The 24,136-nt window shown below is 38.1% G+C and overlaps 2 protein-coding genes across 3 annotated transcripts in view; one reads left to right on the forward strand and one right to left on the reverse strand.

Moving 5' to 3' along the window:
* Window positions 1-10,142, forward strand: part of LOC117337448 (leucine-rich repeat and coiled-coil domain-containing protein 1-like) — a 98,282-nt gene extending 88,140 nt beyond the window's left edge. Inside the window, exons 13-22 of the mRNA XM_033898436.1 lie at window positions 1,806-1,877; window positions 2,124-2,198; window positions 2,543-2,642; window positions 6,182-6,270; window positions 6,757-6,831; window positions 7,694-7,807; window positions 8,038-8,132; window positions 8,265-8,402; window positions 9,113-9,248; window positions 9,729-10,142. Of these exons, the coding sequence (XP_033754327.1) occupies window positions 1,806-1,877; window positions 2,124-2,198; window positions 2,543-2,642; window positions 6,182-6,270; window positions 6,757-6,831; window positions 7,694-7,807; window positions 8,038-8,132; window positions 8,265-8,402; window positions 9,113-9,248; window positions 9,729-9,857 (1,023 nt within the window). The 3' untranslated portion in view covers window positions 9,858-10,142. The remainder of the gene's footprint in view (window positions 1-1,805; window positions 1,878-2,123; window positions 2,199-2,542; window positions 2,643-6,181; window positions 6,271-6,756; window positions 6,832-7,693; window positions 7,808-8,037; window positions 8,133-8,264; window positions 8,403-9,112; window positions 9,249-9,728) is intronic.
* Window positions 10,143-15,078: 4,936 nt separating this feature from the next.
* LOC117338651 (zinc-binding protein A33-like) lies at window positions 15,079-22,051 on the reverse strand. 2 transcript variants are annotated; one of them, XM_033900012.1, is made up of 2 exons: window positions 21,946-22,051; window positions 15,079-16,192 (listed from the first exon to the last, which is right to left on the reverse strand). In XM_033900012.1, exon 2 carries the CDS (start codon window positions 16,180-16,182, stop codon window positions 15,574-15,576), a length of 609 nt encoding a protein of 202 aa, XP_033755903.1. In that variant the 5' UTR covers window positions 16,183-16,192; window positions 21,946-22,051; the 3' UTR covers window positions 15,079-15,573. The 2 variants fall into 2 exon arrangements, with proteins under 2 accessions (XP_033755903.1, XP_033755902.1); XM_033900011.1 differs by lacking the exon at window positions 21,946-22,051 and adding an exon at window positions 21,419-21,644.
* Between the last annotated feature and the right edge of the window lie 2,085 nt (window positions 22,052-24,136).

The following is a 24,136-nucleotide window of genomic DNA, read 5'->3' on the forward strand; positions in this document are numbered from 1 at the left end:
TTTTTAGCTCACCTGGACCGAACCTACTAGTCATAAAGTTATGAATGGATTTGAACCCAATTTAGTCAGAAACATCCTTGGGGGAAGGGAAGGGGAACAGATTTTGCATAAATGGTGACTCTGATCCCTGAGGGGCCAAAGGGGTGGGGCCCCATAGGGGAAATAGGGGTGGGGCCCCATAGGGGAAATAAAGGTAATTCCTTTAAATCGCTACTAGTCATAAAGTTATGAATGCATGTTTTTGTAAAAACAATTCTTGAGGTCTTTCAGACCGTTTAGAGAGTCTGGACTTTGTTATTTCTTTAAAGCAGTTGGGATCCCCACACTATTACCATATATAGCATTGTTTGAGATTGACAAATAAAATGAATTGAACATGAACATTATTTTGACATTTGGTCAAATCCAACCAGGTGAGCGATACAGGACTCATGGCCCTCTTGTTATTAGTATACAATTAAATCATAATACTCCCCTAGTGTTATGTAACAATTTTATACCGACTACACGCGTATGCCAAAGACAAAACTTACGGCAATTATACGCTATCATCACAGGTGTTGATTTTTCAGTCGCTCCAATTTGCTCTGGCACCGGTCATATTTGCTTAGGTACGGCCAGTTTATAAAAGTAAATTTGTGTATATTTTAACTGTTCTGGACACAAAATCAGTTCAGTATTTGAAAAACAGAGGGATAAGTATTGGGAAGTATTTTTATTTTATAATAAAGAAGGATCAATTCCGACCATATATATAAGGCCATGTCGATCAGTATCGAGAGATGATCGGTGTGGAGAAAGATCAATTTTTGGGAAGTTGCACTGTTAATTTTGAAGAAATATGTTCGTGTTGGTCAGGATAAAACAGAAGTTGAATACAAAGGTCAAGGTAACCAAGTAAAAGGTCAAGGTCACACATTTTTTGTCTGAACTCTTAAGATTGTTTATTTTGACATGCTGAAACAAAGTAAATATTCAGAGTTTAAAAAGAATCAATGTGATTTAAGGTCAAGTTCCAAGGTCATGTTTCTTTGTAAAGATAATCAGTTGCAAGGATTTTCTTTATGCCAACTATATGGTTAGGTATGTATTGGTAAACAGTGGTTATGACATTGATGTGGCATGTATAAATGGCATTCTGCCTCTTAATGTGGAGCTGGGAGTTGTGCCCCCTTTTTATCGAGATATCCTTAACCCTACATGACAGGACAACTATAAGTAAATGTTCATTCTATGTTTTGTTAAAGTAAGATTTTATGAAACTAAGAATGGGTTCTATGCAGTTGATTGAGATGTTTTGTAAATGCATCAACATTCACAACTGTCTATAATGTATACAAGATGCTTCCATTACTATTGTGTATAAGGCTTTTTGGTTGTTGTTGGAAACAATTTATGTGAATTTTGGAATTAGCTTAAAACTTGATATATTGACAAAGCATAACAGGCAAGACATATATAAGGCCAGCTTTAAACAAATCTTGGTTGCTGTAACCCGACCAGGGTGTCTTACATATGGGTGGGTAGGAAGATAGGGCTGAACTTTTTTTTTATTCAGTTCTGAAACAAATTTTCAACCTTTTATACAAAAACAAACCAGAATATTGAAATCATTATTTTTTTTTTTTTAAATAAATTTTTTTGAGTCGGGCGGGTTACGCCAGACCAAGATATTTTTATTTTGGCCTAATTATGTGTGTAACTCTGTATTTCATTATCATTCCTTCATAGTGGGTAATTCAACCGTGAGAAAAATCAACAGCAGTTTTTTATGGTATTTGTCAAACTTTATTTTTTGCATCCAGTTGGTGAAAGAACAGAAAGGAAGAATAACAGAACTCTCTAAATCTAAGAATGAGCAGACCGCGGAATATAAGGTAATTATCATGGCTGTCCTACCTCCCTCTCCTTGTAGAATATTGTTCTTACATATTATGAAGGCCTATAGCTCACCAGAAAAAGACTGAATTACTTTTGGTTTATGCCAAAACATTTATATATTTTAATACAACAAAAGCATCTTTTTTCTATGAAGTTAAAATTGTAGATTTTAATACTTATCAGTATTATTCTTGTTAAGTAAAACATATTTATTTATTTATTTTTTTTTTTTTTTTTCTAAGGAACGGATTCTAACACTGGAGAGTCATGTAGAAGAAGCAAGGAAACGTATGTTACAGATGGAACTCCTAAAGCAGGTCAGAGTTGCCTCCCCTCATCTACTGGAGATAAATGAGTTATTACACTTGCCTTCTCTATAAAAAACATCACAAAAAATTTTGTTTGTTAGAGAGCATTAATAGTCATTGGAGGTTCATGTTTTCTTTTTTTTTTCATTTTGTGGTAACCAACTTTTTGAGTTAAATTCCCAATTTTTTTAATTTTCTTGTGTCATGTTTTAGACATTGTTTGAATTTTTTTATTTCAGCTCAAGCAATAGTGTAGTCACATTTTCACAAAGATACTTAAGTTATACTATTATTATATATAAATCTTTATCTTTGTAATTTTGTAACAAATATGTTTTATATTATCTTTTCAGGATAAGACAAAGCTATTGGCTCAAGTGGAAGCTCAAGAATCTGTGATAAATGGTTTGAAAGCAGAGAGAAAACTGTGGGGACAGGAACTTGCACAGCAAGGTAGGTAACTCTGGTAGGACTCTATGGACAGCAAGGGAGGTAACTCTGGTAGGACTCTAGGGACAGCAAGGGAGGTAACTCTGGTAGGACTCTAGGGACAGCAAGGAGGTAACTCTGGTAGGACTCTAGGGACAGCAAGGGAGGTAACTCTGGTAGGACTCTAGGGACAGAAAGGGAGGTAACTCTGGTAGGACTCTATGGACAGCAAGGTAGGTAACTCTGGTAGAAGTCTAGGGACAGCAAGGTAGGTAACTCCGGTAGAAGTCTAGGGACAGCAAGGTAGGTAACTCTGGTAGAAGTCTAGGGACAGCAAGTTATGTAACTTCAGGAACATCAAAGGACTTAACTGTGCTTGAACTTTTGGGACAACAAGGGAGGTAACTCTGGTTGAACTTTTGGGACAACAAGGGAGGTAACTCTGGTTGAACTCTAGGGACAGCAAGGTACGCAACTCTGGTAGAAATCTAGGGACTGCAAGGGACATAACTCTGGTAGAACTCTAGGGACAGCAAGGTACGCAACTCTGGTAGAAATCTAGGGACTGCAAGGTACGCAACTCTGGTAGAAATCTAGGGACTGCAAGGTACGTAACTCTGGTAGAACTCTAGGGACTGCAAGGTATGCAACTATGGTGGTAAAACTCTAGGACAGCAACTTGTGTAACTCGGGTAGAATTCTAGGGGCGGCAAATTATGTTACTTCTAGGAACAGCAAGGTAGGTAACTCCAGTAGAACTTTAGGAACAGCAAGGGACTTAACTCTGGTAGACTTCAATGTACAACTAGGTACTTTACCCTGGTACAACTCCAGGGACAGCATGGACTGCTAAGTTACCCTATCAGAGCTAGTAAAACAGGATATTTGCATATGGAATGGCAGCATTTTGTGAACTTACATCACAAGTTAGACAACTCTGAAAGCAATGTACATGTGTGGATCGGGACTTTCAGAGTAAGCATGTATGTTAAGTTTAATGCCTCCATCCTCTTCATCGAAAAATAGTAAGTTTTCAGAGGCTCATATACATTCATTAAAAGTGAAAGGGTGCTGATATCTGGGTGATAGGGTGCTGATATCTGGGTGATAGGGTGCTGATATCTGGGTGATAGGGTGCTGATATCTGGATGATAGGGTGCTGATATCTGAGTGATAGGGTGGTGATATCTGAGTGATAGGGTGTTGATATCTGGGTGATAGGATGCTGATATCTGAGTGATAGGGTGCTGATATCTGGGTGATAGGGTGCTGATATCTGAGTGATAGGGTGCTGATATCTGGGTGATAGGGTGCTGATATCTGAGTGATAGGGTGCTGATATCTGGGTGATAGGGTGCTGATATCTGGGTGATAGGGTGCTGATATCTGGGTGATAGGGTGCTGATATCTGAGTGATAGGGTGCTGATATCTGGATGATAGGGTGCTGATATCTGAGTGATAGGGTGGTGATATCTGAGTGATAGGGTGTTGATATCTGGGTGATAGGATGCTGATATCTGAGTGATAGGGTGCTGATATCTGGGTGATAGGGTGTTGATATCTGGGTGATAGGGTGCTTACTGAGGGATAGGGTGTTGATATCTGGGTGATAGGGTGGTGATATCTGGGTGATAGGGTGCTGATATCTGAGTGATTGGGTGCTGATATCTGGGTGATATGTTGCTGATATCTTGGAGATAGGGTGCTGATATCTGGGCGATAGGGTGCTGATATCTGGGTGATTGGGTGCTGACATCTGGGTGATAGGGTGCTGATATCTGTGTGATAGGGTGCTGATATCTGAGTGATAGGGTGCTGATATCTGGGTGATAGGGTGCTGATATCTGGGTGATAGGGTGCTGATATCTGTGTGATAGGGTGCTGATATCTGAGTGATAGGGTGCTGATATCTGGGTGATAGGGTGCTGATATCTGGGTGATAGGGTGCTGATATCTGGATGATAGGGTGCTGATATCTGAGTGATAGGGTGGTGATATCTGAGTGATAGGGTGTTGATATCTGGGTGATAGGATGCTGATATCTGAGTGATAGGGTGCTGATATCTGGGTGATAGGGTGCTGATATCTGAGTGATAGGGTGCTGATATCTGGGTGATAGGGTGCTGATATCTGAGTGATAGGGTGCTGATATCTGGGTGATAGGGTGCTGATATCTGGGTGATAGGGTGCTGATATCTGGGTGATAGGGTGCTGATATCTGAGTGATAGGTGCTGATATCTGGATGATAGGGTGCTGATATCTGAGTGATAGGGTGGTGATATCTGAGTGATAGGGTGTTGATATCTGGGTGATAGGATGCTGATATCTGAGTGATAGGGTGCTGATATCTGGGTGATAGGGTGTTGATATCTGGGTGATAGGGTGCTTACTGAGGGATAGGGTGTTGATATCTGGGTGATAGGGTGGTGATATCTGGGTGATAGGGTGCTGATATCTGAGTGATTGGGTGCTGATATCTGGGTGATATGTTGCTGATATCTTGGAGATAGGGTGCTGATATCTGGGCGATAGGGTGCTGATATCTGGGTGATTGGGTGCTGACATCTGGGTGATAGGGTGCTGATATCTGGGTGATAGGGTGCTGATATCTGAGTGATAGGGTGTTGATGTCTGAAAGATAGGGTGCTGATATATGGGTGATAGGGTGCTGATATCTGAGTGATTGGGTGCTGATATCTGGGTGATATGTTGCTGATATCTTGGAGATAGGGTGCTGATATCTGGGCGATAGGGTAATGATATCTGGGTGATTGGGTGCTGATATATGGGTGATAGAGTGCTGATATCTGGGTGATATGTTGCTGATATCTGAGTGATATGTTGCTGATATCTGGGTGATAGGGTGCTGATATCTGGGTGATAGGGTGCAGATATCTGGGCGATAGGGTGCTGATATCTGAGTGATAGGGTGCTGATATCTGAGTGATAGGGTGCTTTTATCTGAGTGATAGGGTGCTGATATCTGGGTGATAGGGTGCTGATATCTGGGTGATAGGGTGCTGATATCTGGGTGATAGAGTGCTGATATCTGGGTGATAGGATGCTGATATCTGAGTGATATGGTGCTGATATCTGGGTGATTAAGGGTGCTGATATCTGGGTGATAGGGTGCTGATATCTGGGTGATAGAGTGCTGATATCTGGGTGATAGGATGCTGATATCTGAGTGATAGGGTGCTGATATCTGGGTGATAGGGTGCTGATATCTGAGTGATAGGGTGCTGATATCTGAGTGATAGGGTGCTGATTTCTGGGTGATTAAGGGTGCTGATATCTGGGTGATAGGGTGTTGATATCTGGGTGATTAAGGGTGCTGATATCTGGGTGATAGGGTGCTGATATCTGGGAGATAGGGTGCTGATATCTGGCAATTGACATTGACTTTTTCGAGGACAAATGCTGTGTAGTGAAACTGACTTCTTTGGGGGGGGGGGGGGGGGGGGGGTTCATCTTTGTTATTCACACTACAGATATTGAAAATATTAGTACTCTGTTTGATTTAACAGTACCACCATAATGAAGACTGATTGTCTTGTTCAGGTTCATCTCTGGCCCAGGATAGAGGCCGTCTGGAATCTAAGATAGAGACCCTCAAGTCAGATTTGTCAACAACCAAGAAACAGCTGGATGTAAGTACAGGTGACAGCCAGGTTAATTAACACCTAACTTCTGTATTCATACAGATGATTCTTTAAAATAGGTCCAGTTTTGCCGTCAGAAACTGTAACCCTAGATTGTTTTCCTTCCTGCTCGTTGTGTCTGTCAGAATTGAATTATGGTGTTTGTCAGGGTTTGGTAATTCAATCATAAATAGCTGTAGGATGTTGATATTTTTCATGACATCTCTTTTGAAGTCATTTATTAAGGCTCTGCAGTAAAATTGTCCCAAATGAAAATTATTTTTTTTACCAGCTTTTAATTTTTGTTGGTTTGCATTTAGCTCCAGTTTCATCAAAGTGGGAGCAAGTGTTTTCCTGTTTATTTTTCTGTTACTACAAGTTTATATGGTATTGTAAACAATAGTAATTTGTGGTGACAATAAAGCGTTTTATGATGTAAATCCCTGATTCGATCATGTCACACTTGGTGGATGATATAGTCATGTACATTCACAGAGGGAGGCGGACGCCCTGAAGATCAAAACCAAAATGTTGGAGGACCAAACGGAAACCATCAGGAAACTCAAGGAGGTAAGTCATGTGTGTTACTTAAATTAAGATAGAAATGGAAAAAAACAAGGATATGAAGAAAAGATCAGTGGGAAAAAGGGAGAAAGAATTACAGACAGTCAATCAAATAATGGTGAAATATTGTCTGGCTATGAGGATCTTGTAAAATATTGTCTGACAGTGAGGATCATGTTAAATATTATCTGATCGTCAAGATTTGTGAAATATTATCTGACAGTGAGGATCTTGTGAAATATTGTCTGACAGTGAGGATCTAGTGAAATATTTGATCGTGAAGATTTGTGAAATATTGTCTGGCCATGAGGATCTTGTGAAATATTGTCTGACAGTGAGGATCATGTGAAATATTATCTGACAGTGAGGATCTTGTGAAATATTGTCTGACAGTTAGGGTATTGTGAAATATTGTCTGACAGTGAGGATCTTGTGAAATATTATCTGACAGTGAGGATATTGTGAAATATTGTCTGACAGTGAGGATCTTGTGAAATATTGTCTGACTGTGAAGATCTTGTGAAATGTCGTCAGGGTGTGAGGATCTTGTGAAATATTGTCTGACAGTGAGGATCTTGTGAAATATTTTATAGCCATAAAGAATATGTATAGTATTAGTTTAAAGTGTTTCTTTTCCTTCAGATTCCTTTAAGAAGATGCCTTTTGTTCAGTTTCTCACCAAGTCTGAGTACTATGACAACATAATTCAGTATAAAGTTAGATCCTAAAGCATACCACTCAAATCAGGTCAAACATGAAGATTTTATTGATATTGTGAAAAACATCAAATGTTTTTTTTATTTTAGATTGCCCTGAAATTTTGTACACAATATTATGTTTACTTATAACCTTACTTGTATGGCTATAGGGCCTGTTGGAGCGGGATGAGGAGGTGAAGCGAGCTAGAGACGAGGCACTGAAGATACAACACAATTTGGAGGAACAGTTGACTGAGGAAAGGGCCTTAACCCAGGATAACCAGGTAGGCTCTAAAACATTATACAGGTGTTTAAAACAATTGTTTCAATGATAGGCTCAATATTTATTTTTATGAATTAATGGACACAAGCTATAAAAGGTTCTATGTCCATATCAGTAAATATATCACAAAACCATTATGTAAAATCATATTATACAATGTTATGATGTTATTTTTTCGGGTTTATGGTCCTTTACGACGATTAAGCAGTTTTATTTTAATGTAACACACAGGACACACTGGAGAGACTGAGAGACAGGAAACAGGAACTTAAACAACAAATATCGGAGCTCCAGGGAGAACTGGACGAGTCCAGGAAGGCTCACAGGTTTGAACTTGTTTTATCTTTCACTAAAATAGGATGTTGATATCCGGACTTGTTATTCTATCTGGATCAATATCTGATTAGATAGTTTGTGTTTCTACCGAGATAAATGTAAGATTTGCCTTATCATTACAGCATCCTTAACAACAAATGGAAGGAGAAATCACAGTTGATTGGTGGGTTGGAGAAACAGGTTACGGAGATGAGGGATACCTGGGAAGGAAAAGAACGAAAACTACAGGACGAACGTGACAAGGCCATCCATGCTGCAAAGTAAGTTATGGGGGCTATAAGTCAGTCACAGGACAAGGTTGTGTCATCCATGCTGCAAAGTAAGTTATGGGGGTTATAAGTCAGTCACAGGATAAAGTTGTGTCATCCATGCTGCAAAGTAAGTTATGGGGGTTATAAGTCAGTCACAGGATGAAGTTGTGTCATCCATGCTGCAAAGTAAGTTATGGGGGTTATAAGTCAGTCACAGGATGAAGTTGTGTCATCCATGCTGCAAAATAAGTTATCAGGGTTATAAGTCAGTCACAGGACAAGGTTGTGTCATCCATGCTGCAAAGTAAGTTATGGGGGCTATAAGTCAGTCACAGGATGAAGTTGAATTGTGCCATCCATGCAGCAAAGTAAGTTATGGGGGTTACATTGTATAAGTCAGTCTTAGGATGAAGTTGTGTCATCCATGCTACAAAGTAAGTTATAGGGGTTATAAGTCAGTCACAGGATGTTTGAAGTAGGTAACTATTGGGTCGCTGTGATATATGTGGTGTTTTTTCAGACATTTTTATCATTGAAATATTATACACATATAGTGCATTTCAAAATTAGAACAATAAAATTCATCTTCAGTAAAGACTGTTTCCTTGTGAGTTGATACCATAAATTTTGTATTGACTTCTCCATCAGAGAAAAATTGCATCTGGGTTAATTTTCTAAACATTGTTGGAAACTTATGTAGCCTCACCTGTAATTTCCAGTGTCGCTATAGAGAAGCTACGGAAAGTTGATAATACGTTCAGGGAGCAGCTGGAGACGAAGGAACAGCGACATCAGGAGGACATTCTGGTTCTGGAGCAAGCCAAGCAACAGGAAGTGGACCAAGCCTACCAGAGGGTGTGTATTTATAGCTGTACAGGCTAATATACCACTTTGTAGGTTTATATTTAACCGTGTTCCAATCATAGAGGGATCGATACATATTTTTTTTAAACGTTCTCGCCTTTTTAAAGGAAATCAGATTTCAATAATATCTTTTGTATACAATATTTGCATCAATGAATTCATTTTCATTGGTGAAGTCACAATATTTTCGTGAGTTAAGTCCTGAAAAATCTTCATGGGTGTTGTGTAAATTTTATGTCAGCTTTGACAAATTCTGAATTGACCTATTCTAATCGCCTTTTTGCCCGTCAATGTCCATTATGTGCAGTCCGTAGTGGGTCTGTAAACAATTAACATTTTTTCAATTTCTTCAGAAACCCTTGAACCAATTTTGCAGAAACCTTCCATAGCCATAGGTCAGTCAAAATTGTGAATTACCTGTAGTGTGTTTGGTTTGAACAGATTTAACCAGTAATGTGTTTGGTTTACCAGGTATACTCTGTGGAGGAGGAGATGAGAGAATTGCTGAAGGAAAACCAGATGAGTAAGAAGGCAATGGAGGACAAGTTTAAACGACTCACCAACGCCATGTCCGATATCCAGTCCAACTTTGTGTCATAGATTTTTTAGGAAAATTATATTGGACTGACCAGCGGTCAGTGTTGGACCAACTGTGTCTTAGACACACTCCAGATGAACTACCCAAGGTATCAGACTGACTAGGGGTCAGTGTCAAACGTTTTGTGATATGTGCTGAAACATTTTACTTAAATCTTGGAAGGAAATTTCTTATCATTATAGTATATACATGTATATATATATTTATAAATTATGTATTGTACAACATAATTATATGAATGGAAGATGAAATAAAATTTGTGCTGAAGACAAGCACAGATAGATGTGTGATTTGTTGGGATTTTATCATTGTTGTTTACTGTCTTGGGCAAGTAGTGTTAAGAAGTTGTTACTGAAGTACTGGTAAGCTTATGCCATGTCATGGCATCCTTCGTCCGTCCACCAACTTTTCCTTTGAATCGCAACTAGTCATAAAGGACTGAATAGATTTTTCAGCAAATTGGTAAGAAGCATCCTTTGGGGAAGGGGAACACATTTTTGCATAAATGGTGACTCTGGCCTTAGGATCGACAGGGTTCAATAGGAGAAATAGAGGTAACTATTACTTTAAAATGTTAATAGTGAATATACTCTGGTATATATCACAACCAGTGTATGATTTGAGTGTTTTGGTTACAACTCTGTCATCTTCACCAGAAAAATGACCTGTCATAGACTCTGGTATATTTCACAACCAGTGTATGATTTGAGGGTGACGTTTTGGTGACAACTCTGTCACCTTCATTAGACATGACCTGTCATAGACTCTGGTATATTTCACAACCAGTGTATGATTTGAGTGTGACGTTTTGGTGACAACTCTTTCACCTTCACCAGAAAAATGACCAGTAAACAGCAGAGTACACTGTGCTGTTATTCGTACAGGGTTGTGATCAAATAAAAAAAGGTCTTCGAATCTACACTATAATCTATTATCACCAGGTATCTAATCTGAAGCGCCAAACAGTATACAAGTTAATTCGGCTACTCTGAGAAGAACTCATAACCTCGTCATAGATGTGAGATTTTAAGGCTCCCTCGTCCCGCTTAAGAACTGGCCAACGGTGACGTATCATTAGTGAGGGGAAACAATACAAAAGTCTTAAAGAAAAGGACACACATACTTCGTTTTCTGTGTCGTCTGTTCAAACAAAGGTATTACAACAGCACTGTAAGGTCCATACAGATGTATATAACCAATTGTTGATGTCCTATTTATTTACAGCCAACACAACATTCTGATGGATCGTCGTCCAATCTATGGGACAGGATATGGTGATGATATCTTGGAAGAAGTCAAGAAAAGTGTGGTAGGCAACCTTACTGGGGCCTGAAATAAGAAGAAGTGTCAGCTAGACAGATTCCTTTCCTTGATATCCTGATTGAAAGATAATCTGATGGGTCCATCAAAATATTGATGTACTGGAAATTGACGTAAACAAGTACCTTGACCTTAAGTCCATTTCACAAGAAGTTTGGTTTGTTTTTAGCTCACCTGCCCGAAGGGCAAGTGAGCTTATGCCATGGTGCGGCGTCCGTTGTCCGTCCGTCCGTCCGGCCGTCCGGCGTCAACTTTTTCATTTAAACAACTTCTTCTCAATAACCAAGAGGCCCAGGGACTTAATATTGGGCCTGTAGCATGCTGGGGTGAAGGGCTACAAAGTTTGTTCAAATAAATGACCTTGACCTTCATTCAAGGTCACATGGATCAAATAGGCTATAATCTTCAAACAACTTCTTCTCAATAACCAAAAGGACAAGGAACTTGATATTGGGCCTGTAGCATGCTGGGGTGAAGGGCTACAAAGTTTGTTCAAATAAATGACCTTGACCTTCATTCAAGGTCACATGGGTCAAATAGGCTATAATCTTCAAACGACTTCTTCTCAATAACCAAGAGGCTCAGGGACTTGATATTGAGCATGTAGCATGCTGGAGTGAAGGGCTGCAAAGTTTGTTCAAATAAATGACCTTTACCTTCATTCAAGGTCACATGGATCAAATAAGCTATAATCTTCAAACAACTTCTTCTCAATAACCAAGAGGCCCAGGGACTTGATATTGGGCCTGTAGCATGCTGGGGTGAAGGGCTACAAAGTTTGTTCAAATAAATGACCTTGACCTTCATTCAAGGTCACATGGATCAAATAGGCTATAATCTTCAAACGACTTCTTCTCAATAACCATGAGGCCCAGGGACTTGATATTGGGCCTGTAGCATGCTGGGGTGAAGGGCTACAAAGTTTGTTCAAATAAATGACCTTCACCTTCATTGAAGGTCACATGGGTCAAATAGGCTATAATCTTCAAACGACTTATTCTCAATAACCATGAGGCCCAGGGACTTGATATTGGGCCTGTAGCTTGCTTGGGTGAAGGGCTACAAAGTTTGTTCAAATAAATGACCTGGACCTTCATTCAAGGTCACATGGGTCAAATAGGCTATAATCTTCAAACGACTTCTTCTCAATAACCACGAGGCCCAGGGACTTGATATTGGGCCTGTAGCATGCTGGGGTGAAGGGCTACAAAGTTTGTTCAAATAAATGACCTTGACCTGCATTCAAGGTCACATGGGTCAAATAGGCTATAATCTTCAAACGACTTCTTCTCAATAACCAAGAGGCCCAGGGACTTGATATTGGGCCTGTAGCATGCTGGGGTGAAGGGCTACCAATTTTGTTCAAATAAATGACATTGACCTACATTCAATGTCACGGGTGAAATTTGCGATAGCCAAGAGCCTCCAAGACCTGATATTAGGCCAATAGAATGCTGGAATGAAGGACTAGAAAATGTTTAATATGAATAAAACTAGCTTACAATGCTATTTGAATAAAGAGGTAATCAACATAGTATCTTTAGAAATGACCTCATCAACTTCAAAGTTGCTGTAGAGCCAGGTGAGCGATACAGGCCCATTGGGCCTCTTGTTGTTTAACGTCCTATTAACAGCCAAGGTCATTTAAGGACGTGCCAGGTTTTGGAGGTGGAGAAAAGCCGGAGTACCCGGAGAAAAACCACCTGCCTACGGTCAGTACCTGGCAACTGCCCCACTTAGGTTTCGAACTCGTAACCCAGAGGTGGAGGGCTAGTGATAAAAGTGTCGGGACACTTTAACCACCCGGCCCCCAAGAAGTTTTTAGTTGTAAGCAATCCTTTGATAGTTGCAGTAACATCGTAAATAAGTAGAACATAAGACGCCTCATATAAAGCAGATTCTTGTATATGGTTATCCAGAACGGCCGATAAAAGAGGTTGAGAAAGAAAATTAACAAATTAATAAAACGCAATATCAGAATGCAATAGAAAAGTGACAGCTCAGAGAAAGAAATCAAACGATATGATCAATGTCATACAACAAAGGCATGTCGAAGGGTATTGTTAAAACGTCAAATCATTAGTACACCAATGCGACCACAAAAAAAACAGGTATCAGGACAGTGGCAAAAACAGATAAAACGGGTGCACATGGTTTCAATTCCGTAGCTTCAATCGCAGTTACATCGGTGGAGTTGGACGTAGATTTGGGACACGCGTCAAGGAATATTAAAAGTGGAAAGCAAAGTATACAAAAACAAAAACAAGACATACAACTGATATCAGATCAGCAATCACCGACAACCTACATCATAGACTGAGACAGCTCCAACGTACTAGAGAGGGAGAACTGGAAACTGAAATAAGGAGCGAAGGTAAATTGACGAGAGTGCACCAGCTCGGTCATCTTATGACCCTATTGCCTGAAACATCCTTTAGTTATTAGTGTGTTTTTGGGACAAATGTGCGGTTTGATAACATGAAAACTGACTTTACTCATTCGTCACATCGCTAGATCATTGAGCTGTCGTCAACACTCCGGCATTTACACTTTCTGCTTGACAAGGACGCTTTCAAGAATTCATAAAGCACAAACAAATTTCCAATCGCAATTGTATAAAGATGCTACATGGCCGACGCCGTCAACCCCGCTCATTACAAAATGCACAATACATGAATATATCTTATTCAAACAAGCAGATGCAAAACTACAGCGTCCAAAAACTGACTGAAAGCTACATACCGAATACAGAGGCGGTTCGTTATATAATTCTTTTGAGTGGCAGTTCATTATTTGTTTACTAAGAAGAAGTTCAGCTTTTTGAGGAAGGCAATATCGTAAAGTAACTTCTGGTATTCTTGTATTCAATTGATCGTAATCACTCCAATCGGAGATGTAACATCATATTGTATGAATACTAAACTAGCGAATCACATTCTAAACAGTTGAGAATTTATCCCAAAAGTTTACCTGAAGGCATTCCCACCGATTATATTTTATGAATATCAATTGAGAAAATGTAGCGGTAGTAAATCTTCCCTTTTTTAGAAGATTGTAATATTAATTCGCCATGGTTCCCAAAAAGAATCATTTCATAAAATATCATATAAAATGAAAACTTATTTAAAATTCGTAAATATATATTGCTCTTAGATTTTATATTTAACCCAGTTTTTATCATAATGTTTCACAAACATGTTCCTACTGGGTTATATAGTAAGCATTTTTATGATGGTAGGATAGCCGTATCATATATAAACTGTTTTAACATGTCAGATATCTAAGGAAATATAGTAGTCTGTTGTGAACGACATTCTCCATTGTAGGAATGTGTCAGCAGACGTTTTATCTCATACAGGGACTAGATGACAACCACCTTGTACAATCTGATCTCTCTGTTTGATTTGGCCAGGTTTAAAGACTTGCTACTCGCTGGCACATTTTCTCCGGTGAAATGCAACAGGGAGCAGTTTGGTTTGTTTTGTTTAACGTCGTATTAACAGCCAGGGTCATTTAAGGACGTGCCAGGTTTTGGAGGTGGAGGAAAGCCGGAGTACTCGGAGAAAACCACCGACCTACGGTCAGTACCTGGCAAATGCCCCTCGTAGATTTCGAACTCACAACTTAGAGGTGGAGGGCTAGTGATAAAGTCTCGGGACACCTTAACCACTCGGCCACCGTGGTCACAAACAAGGAGCAGTACCGTCGTGTAACATAGTAACCAGGCCACAAGGTTTAGTTTGACAAAAGTCGCTAGCTGAAGTAAGAATTAAAGAAAATTATTATATTAAATGTTTTACTTTTAGATGTTTCCCATTCCTAGTCTTTACCCTTCTTTGTACAAGTAGAATCAGACAAGGACATACAATTCAGGCTGCATACAGACAACATAAATCCTTTTTCCAAAGAGACTTTTTATTTCCCTTGCTCGCTATTACAGGAATAAAACATGAATTATAAAAAGCATGTGTTGCCCCGACAAAACGCACTTTACCTTTAAAGAAGGAATTAAATGTTGATCTGATCTTAGTAGTCGGAGAATGCAACTGACGCTTACCTCCAACGAACAATTAGAGAAAAGAAAATGGATGATTTTTTGTTTTATAAGATATCGCTTTATGTCACATTCTGTAAACTTGTCTTTTAGAGCATTTTCCCTCTTGATAATTCATATGCTCCATCACCTCTTTTTCGTTTTTTATCTTTACAGAAATACTATTCGCACATCCGGGTTCTAATGTCTGCAACATAATACAATCAGGAAACCTTCACACCATGTTCACCTACAGTTAACTTCCTTTTGTACTCTTCAAATATTCAAAAGTGGAAGATTCGTTCTGGAATATCATTTAGGAAGGAGCACGTCAGAGAAGTAGAAAACTCCGAGGAAAGTTTGTATCAACGGTCAATAGACTCAAATCTGATGCCTTTCCCAACGATGGTTGCTGATGGAAACATACGGGTCAAGCTACATGAACGGACAAAGCGGAAGTCACAGATAAAATTTTTAGTCTCTTTTGTCTTTGAAACAAATGACCTGCCTCTGAAGAAGGCTTCCCTTCGCTGGTATTCTCGTACATCAAACACCACGTGACGCCTGTGGATAGAGTCGTGGAACTTCCGGCAGTAGGCACAGAAAAGAACCTTGCAGTTCCGACACCAATCCGAGGCTACTACGTCATCATCCCCTTTACTCTGACACGGTAGACACATTGGGACACCTGAACCAGGACATCTGTCCTTCTGGACATTTGTTTCGGGGAATTGCTCCGCCCAGTAGCCTCGATTTGAGTCAAGACGCATTGGTCTGGTTATTCGGTCACACTTGGGACATGTGAAGGCTACGGATGCGTCCGAGGTTTTCCGATAGATGTAGGAGTCGAGACACTCGAGACAAAATCTGTGGGAGCAGGGTAAAGCTCTGGGACGGAATATGTCGTCCTGGCATAGGGGACATGTCTCGGCCAGAACCTCCTCAACACAGCCATTGATCAGGCGGTCATTCATAACTTAAGTTCTGTAACAAATAATTAAATTAGGCTGTTATTTAAGATGTGTATTAACATTTTAAGCTGGAAGGTTACAAAATAACTGCCAATCAGTGATTTTCTTCAGTGAATCTATTATACTAAGTGAACTTAGCTACTACTGCTTCTCTACACTGAGTTGATAACAAAGCAATGTATGAGTTGTGTCGGCCATTCAGTTTGCACGGAGGTTGCTCTCTTAAATAAGCATCTTTATTGAGTCTACATAGCATCTATATAGATTCTACACGTGGTATGAACTCTACTATGAGTTCACACGTAAAATATGAGCTACTGATACAGGAAGATATTGCCGTCTCGTGCGAAAGGGACATATATAAAATCGGTCATTTAAGCTAAGGTACACTACGTTAAATTATCTCTTTACGTTAACTGTGGCATTTCGAGTTTAGTAACCATGCCGACGTGAGGGGGGCGTGGCTAGGATAAACAGGAAGTCTAATGATTAAACATCAAGCGGGATCGCGTGTATTGTGTATAAGGCAGTTTTATTTCTGTAGATCGAATAAATCAGTAGTATTGTAAAAGGTAATCCTTATAGTTTTTCTGAAGTCAATTTTGATTCAACCAAAGGAAATTTAGTTCAGTCACAGCATACTGTACAGTTGTTTATTTTCACCGGGGTTTTAATTTCGCTATATTCGCGGTTCTTAAACTAATGCGAAAATTAATACCAAGTAAATATTTTTATATCCACAGAAATGGATAAAGTGTTCACTGTAGAAATCCTACTCGGATACAATGTGGCGCTGCGTGACATGTTAACAACCGCGAACTAGTTAAGGTTCAGACACCCTCAAAATATAAGACACGTGAAATTATCAATTTTACAGGAACACAATGTTATCAGGTCGGAACGGTATTTTATTGTTGGGAACTATTTTTAATTGCTTGAGACTGGGCATTAGTTACAAAAAGCATGTTGATGAGGATAATAATAATTATATGTAACGATGGAATACGGATCGATGAGCAATGATGATGATGATGATGATGATGATGATTGATGCTTTTTCAACATGTCTGAATTTGAGTGTGTATGCAGACTTTTGATTTTTCGTGTGATGGAAAATTTTGAAAATTGAAAAATACATAAGAGATGTTATTGCTTTGGAAAGAGGTCATTATTTGGGAACGACTTTTCATTGCTTGAGACACACCATTATTTACAAAAAGCATGTGGTTGTTATTGAACGATATACCATTATACGGGAACGAGAGTGTATGACTTGAGATGATCATATTGCTTGAAAGCTAACTCGCATATCCCGATATCTAGATGTTATTGATTAGTATAGATACGTTTTGGGCACAGATGCTTTTATTTATAGGAGTGAAATATTGGCATGTGATGAAAACAAAATCTCATGGACCTGCTAGGTCTGCAACTGCAAAAGGTATGTTATAATCTCCGTTAAGGTACTTTGTAAGTAGGAACTAATTATGGTCAGAGTATCTGTGCCTTCCTATAACATTGTTATTTGACCGATGATTTCCTCGACGACATTTTGTGGTAATGCTAATTGTTTTTTTTCCTTCTGTTGTTGTTTTTTGTTGTTTTTTTTGTTTTTTTTTTTTTTTTTTTGCTTTTTTTTTTTTTTTTTTTTGCTTTTTTTTTTTTTTTTTTTGCTTTTTTTGTTGTTTTTTTTTTTTGCGGAAGACAAAATAAACTAAACATTTGCTGTACACGGTCAACTAAAAATGCTATGCGGTAACTGATTGAACGATTATATGTTATATGGAATAGTAGGGGGTAGAAAAACAGACTTAATATACGTGTCAGTAGCACAGCCTGGCTGACAACTGTACTTGTGTATAGCGGTGACATTCTCGGCATGTAGAGTACGTCCGTCTGATAAATCTACTTCGACATCTACAGACATACACGTAAAGCACGCGCATCCTCCGGTACTGCAAAAAGGCCATATGTTGATATCTGTCGGAATGAAATTCCGGTATTAATATCGGCCGCCTAGTGTATAGGGTACACGGTGCATTGGTTATAGCGAGATGGCATCTTCATCATAACTGTGGCATGGGGATCGTCGCCGGGGGGTGGGGGGATATGTCGAGGGGAGGGGGTTAGACGGTGGGGAAGTATACGAAGAATGGTTACACCTGGTGATGGGGAACTGTGTTATTGTGTGACTAATGGGTTGGGTAAGTATGGATAATGGTTATTTCACCGATAACATTCTGCTATTGTCGGAATGCCAATACAAGTCTTCTGATGAAAGGACAAAACACATTTGACATATTACTCTTTTGACGGAAATCGAGCTGAACGGAGAATGTAACGAAGGCAATGCTGTTGAGAAGCTTGGGGGTGGGGGGTCCAAAGTAAGTTACAAATGATATAATAGAGGTCATGTTGCTCTGAACTAGATGAATGATTGAACCGGTGATTTGTAGACTAATGTACACTCGAAACAAACTTCAAAGTGGTATACGTCAAGTGCGAATTTCGGTCAAGTTAGCGATTGGATAATTAATTTTCCCGTTTATTAATGATAATTTTTTTTTTAATTGAAATAAAGTATTAAATTAAAAAAAACTTCGTTTTATCAATAATAATTTTATGTTTTATCGATGGCGCATTGATGAATTTTCGTTGATTTTTAATCTTGACCAATCAGATAGTAGTTTTTATTATCCGACTAGCAAGACTATGAACAAGCCGATCTGATTTCTTAACAAGTCATTGTCCGTCTGGTTTCCTAACAAGTCCATGTCCGTCTGATTTTCAAACAGGTCAATGTCGGTCCGATTTCCTAACAAGTCAATGTCAGTCTGATTTCCTAACAAGTCAATGTCCGTCCGATTTCCTAACAAGTCAATGTCCGTCTGATTTCCTAACAAGTCAATGTCGGTCTGATTTCCTTACAAGTCAATGTCGGTCTGATTTCCTAACAAGTCAATGTCTGTCTGACTTCCTAACAAGTCAATGTCGGTCTAATTTCCTAACATGTCAATGTCTGTCTGATTTCCTAACATGTCAATGTCTGTCTGATTTCCTAACATGTCAATGTCAGTCTGATTTCCTAACAAGTCAATGTCAGTCTGATTTCCTAACAAGTCAACGTCGGTCTGATTTCCTAACAAGTCATTGTCCGTCTGATTTCCTAACAAGTCATTGTTCGTCTGATTTCCTAACATGTCAATGTCCGTCTGATTTCCTAACATGTCAATGTCGGTCTGATTTCCTAACAAGTCATTGTCGGTCTGATTTCCTAACAAGTCAATGTCCGTCCGATTTCCTAACAAGTCAATGTCGGTCTAATTTCCTAACATGTCAATGTCCGTCCGATTTCCTAACAAGTCAATGTCCGTCCGATTTCCTAACATGTCAATGTCGGTCTGATTTCCTAACAAGTCATTGTCGGTCTGATTTCCTAACAAGTCAATGTCCGTCCGATTTCCTAACAAGTCAATGTCCGTTCGATTTCCTAACAAGTCAATGTCAGTCTGATTTCCTAACAAGTCAATGTCCGTCTGACTTCCTAACAAGTCAATGTCGGTCTGATTTCCTAACAAGTCAATGTCCGTCCGATTTCCTAACAAGTCAATGTCCGTCCGATTTCTTAACAAGTCAATGTCCGTCCGATTTCCTAACAAGTCAATGTCAGTCTGATTTCCTAACAAGTCAATGTCCGTCTGACTTCCTAACAAGTCAATGTCCGTCTGACTTCCTATCAAGTCAATGTCTGTCTGACTTCCTAACAAGTCAATGTCGGTCTGATTTCCTAGCATGTTCAAATTTATCCTTAAACCCTATGTCAATGTCCTTTTAAACTATGCTTTGTGGAATCATTTGACGATAAAGTATATAAATGGAATTACACTGTAGTAATTTATGTATGACGTCACAACAACATTTTATTTATTCTGTCAATTACTGATAGACCTAAAACAAACAAATGCAAAAATCGTATAACAAGCGTAACTTATTATTATGTAGATGCATATAGATTTATAAATAGATCTAAAAACAAATTCACCAACAGGAAAACACGGTCGACATACTACACTTTGTGACGAGATAAAAATATCAAACTTTGACATGCACATTATTAAATTGATAAACATTTTTTAAAAGAGGTCCATAATTAATTAAGGTTGTTTACCTCTGTGATTTCAAACAATTCCTGCATTATACTTTTTTTCTCATAATTTTTTGATAGCGGAGTAAATGACAAAAGCAGAAAATGCATACAGAATTATATGCCGCGTGCTGGTGTTTGTGCTATGACCAGGTAAGAGATACCAATTTGACATACAATGTAATATGTTATTTTAAGTGAAGTTTGCTTTTTTGACATTTGACAGGACAGATCCATATGATATCTTCCATATCTGTTGTCAGATATATATGGATGTTTTCAAAACTGACAAATATAGTATTTTCTGTTAAATTATGGAAGTTTAATTTCTTTAACCTGTCTATTTAAATCATAATAGCAATTTAAGTTACGCCTACCCCTTAATTTTTATTGGCAAAGTACACATTTTTCACCATTGTTTGCAGATTTAATGCTTTAGATAAAAAAGTTGTTCTATTGAACTTTTTGAAGTATTTAGCAGATCAAAAGAAAACAAGTTACTCTTTCTGAAACAGCCATGAAAATGGAAGGTCCGTACGCTTCTTTTTTTTTCCCCCATTTTTATTTGGGTTATTTTTCAACATTTCGGGTTCAGAAATCTTAAGTGCTTACTTACATCAGAAAAACATCAAAAATGTATTACTTGCCACATTGTTGGATATTATTTTCAGCAAGTTGTATAGCAAAAGAGAATTTGCTACATTTAAAAATGGCCACACACTGATAATTTGAGTAACCAATCTTGTGTCAAATAGGTGAAATTTGGGCTTTTTCTGAATGGCAAGAAATACAAATGTTAAAAATGGCTACGAATTGGTAATTATTAAGAAAACAACACACGTTTAGATATTTGACAATTTTTTTCAGATTCGTATTTGCTTATAACATTGGCCATATTTTGGTAAGTATTACAAAAAAAAAAAAAAAATACACAAAATCAACACGAGACAGCAACCACAGGAGAGTACATCCTTAAGATACTTGTGTATACGAAAAATTAAATATTAAAGAAATTCGTGTGCATTATTATAGAGAGTAATTATTTCACAAGGGTTAAAGTGAGGTCTAGCACATGTGATGTATTTTAAAACTTACCAATAAATCCACGAGAATTGTAAGGTTTTTTCAAAAACTGCGAGAATCAGCCGACGCATTCATTATCTGTGACTTCTGTGAAGGCAGTAATTGTAGGTACCCTCGTCTGACACATTACGGCCAATTGTGTCGGTATGGCAACCCGTAGGGAACATGTCGGCTAACTGTTGACATACTTACACAATTATTTTGTGTTGCGACTCATTGGATAACCAGTAGTGTGATAATTAAGGATTTCTGTAGAAGTTGCCAAAATACACGAAAAACATAATGGTCTAAAATTGGAATTGAAAGCTATGATCATTTTAGAAGAACTTGAGAGGTGTGTATATCATGAAGCCTTGCTAGCACGTATAAGTATCTAGACGTAGGGTAAGGATTCACCCCAAAAAACTAAAATATCCCCCAGAAGACGATCAGATGCCTGCTCTGTGATGCTTTCACAAGGCTGCAAAAACATAATTTGTAATGACGTCATAAAGCTGTCAATTGCAAAATTTTTATCACATCAACGCTGTAAACTTTACCAATAATGATGTAACCACGAAGCTGTTAAGTATGGAATTAATGATGACGTCACGAGGCTGGCAAGTAAGTGATTTATGATGACGTCACGAAGCTGCAAAACGAATAATTTACAATGGCATATGAAGCTATCAAGTATATAATTTGTAATGACGTCACCAGGTGTTTTTTTTATTTATAATAAAGTCACGAGGCTGTGCATATGTGGCTTATGGTGACGTTATCAGGTTATCAAGTAAAGGATTTACGATGACGTCACGTGATTTATGATGATTTCACGAGACGGTAAATTACGCAATTAATGGTGACGTCACGAAATTGTTAATTATAAAATTTTGATGATATCATCATGAGGCTGACAAATACATGATTTGTTATGAGCATTATGGCGTTGTCATCCTTCCGTACTCACTTGTTCAGATGCTATGACTGGAACAACAGGTATGCCTGGATACATTCGCACAGTAAATCATTTGTATAATTAATTACATAATCCTCAGACATGGAGAACCTGAGCGACAGCCTATACGATATAAAGGGATTAGTCCGCCATTTTGATTACCGATACTGAAGGGGCGCGTGCACATTATTTACACATGTCCCGTGAATAACACAGGATACATTGACTACGCATACTTGACCTAAATTCACAGGAAATATAATTGATGTACGGATGCTTCTGCTGAAAGTCGGTCAAATTAACCGTATCTGGCGATCAGTTTTGTTATTGGGGGATCCAGGTTTGATATTATCCTGATCAGATTGACTTTTATCACTTTTATTTATGCAACAAACAATGACTTATAATAAGGAAGTTTAAATAGTGTCATTTGACCTTCATTCTAAATGTTGTCACTTGACTTGATTCTAATTGTTGTAACTTGACCTTGATTCTAATTGTTGTAACTTGACCTTGATTCCAAATGATGTTTCTTGACCTTGATTCCAAATGATGTTTCTTGACCTAGATTCCAAATCTTGTCATTTGACCTAGATTCTAAATCTTGTCACTTGACTTAAATTCTAAATGATGTCACCTGACCTAGATTCTAAATCTTGTCACTTGACCTTGATTCTAAATCTTGTCACCTGACCTAGATTCTAAATCTTGTCACTTGACCTTGATTCTAAATCTTGTCACTTGACCTAGATTCCAAATGTTTTCATTTGACCTAGATTCCAGATGTTGTCACTTGACTTGATTCTAAATATTGTCACTATCTTGATTCTATATGGTGTCATTTAACCTTGATTCTAAATGTTGTCACTTGACCTTGATTCTAAATGTTGTCACTTGACCTTGATTCTAAATGATGTCACTTGACCTAGATTCTAAATATTGTCACTTGACCTATATTCCCAATGTTGTCACTTGACCTATATAAACTCATGTTATCATTAATTGTACTTCTAAACTATTCAGCCTTAAATTTACGTATATATAATAAGATAAACTTATTGTTATTTGAAGTAATTGAATAACCGCCAAAAAACCCTTATGCTTCTCAGAGTCTGAAATAACTCCTCTAATACAATAGTTATTAGGGGAACTCAATGTGGGGATCTTTACTACTTTGTGTTAATGTCCTAGAGACCAAAATTATACGGATGTGTCTTATTTAGGATTTTAAATTTTAATAATCTAGAGACATGGGTCAGTGTAATGCTTTCTTCGTATTTTTTTAGAAATAGATCGATTTTCGTCTTTGACCTTGCGATTTTTGGTTTTTGATTTTTTGATTTATTTATTTTTATTTATTTATCTTTTTTTTTTTTTTTTTTTTGTAGTTGTTTTTATTATTATTATCATTATTTTATTTTACATACCTCACATGTGCATAAAACATACAGTCCATTTTATCAGAAACCATATATAGCCATTGTTTACTAGATAAAACAAGGGAAACCGTTAAGCGACAAAGGGTCATTCGATATTCATTTGACCACAATATCTTTTATTATGGGAAAAGGATAGACTTGCTAATTTTTAAGATATTCAACACGTCGATGGTTTCAGAGTGTCTAGATCTATACAACATGTATGTCATGGGAAACATAAGGGACAGGATATGTGTATTTCTCTGTTAACACAAGGGCAATGAAGCAGAACAGTCGTGGATTTTATTCTGAATCCGCCGGAAACAGGTCTGAATAAACACACATGTGTTTGGAAGAAGATTATTACGTATACCT

This window comes from Pecten maximus, chromosome 11 (assembly GCF_902652985.1).
Source record: "Pecten maximus chromosome 11, xPecMax1.1, whole genome shotgun sequence".
Taxonomy (NCBI): domain Eukaryota; kingdom Metazoa; phylum Mollusca; class Bivalvia; order Pectinida; family Pectinidae; genus Pecten; species Pecten maximus.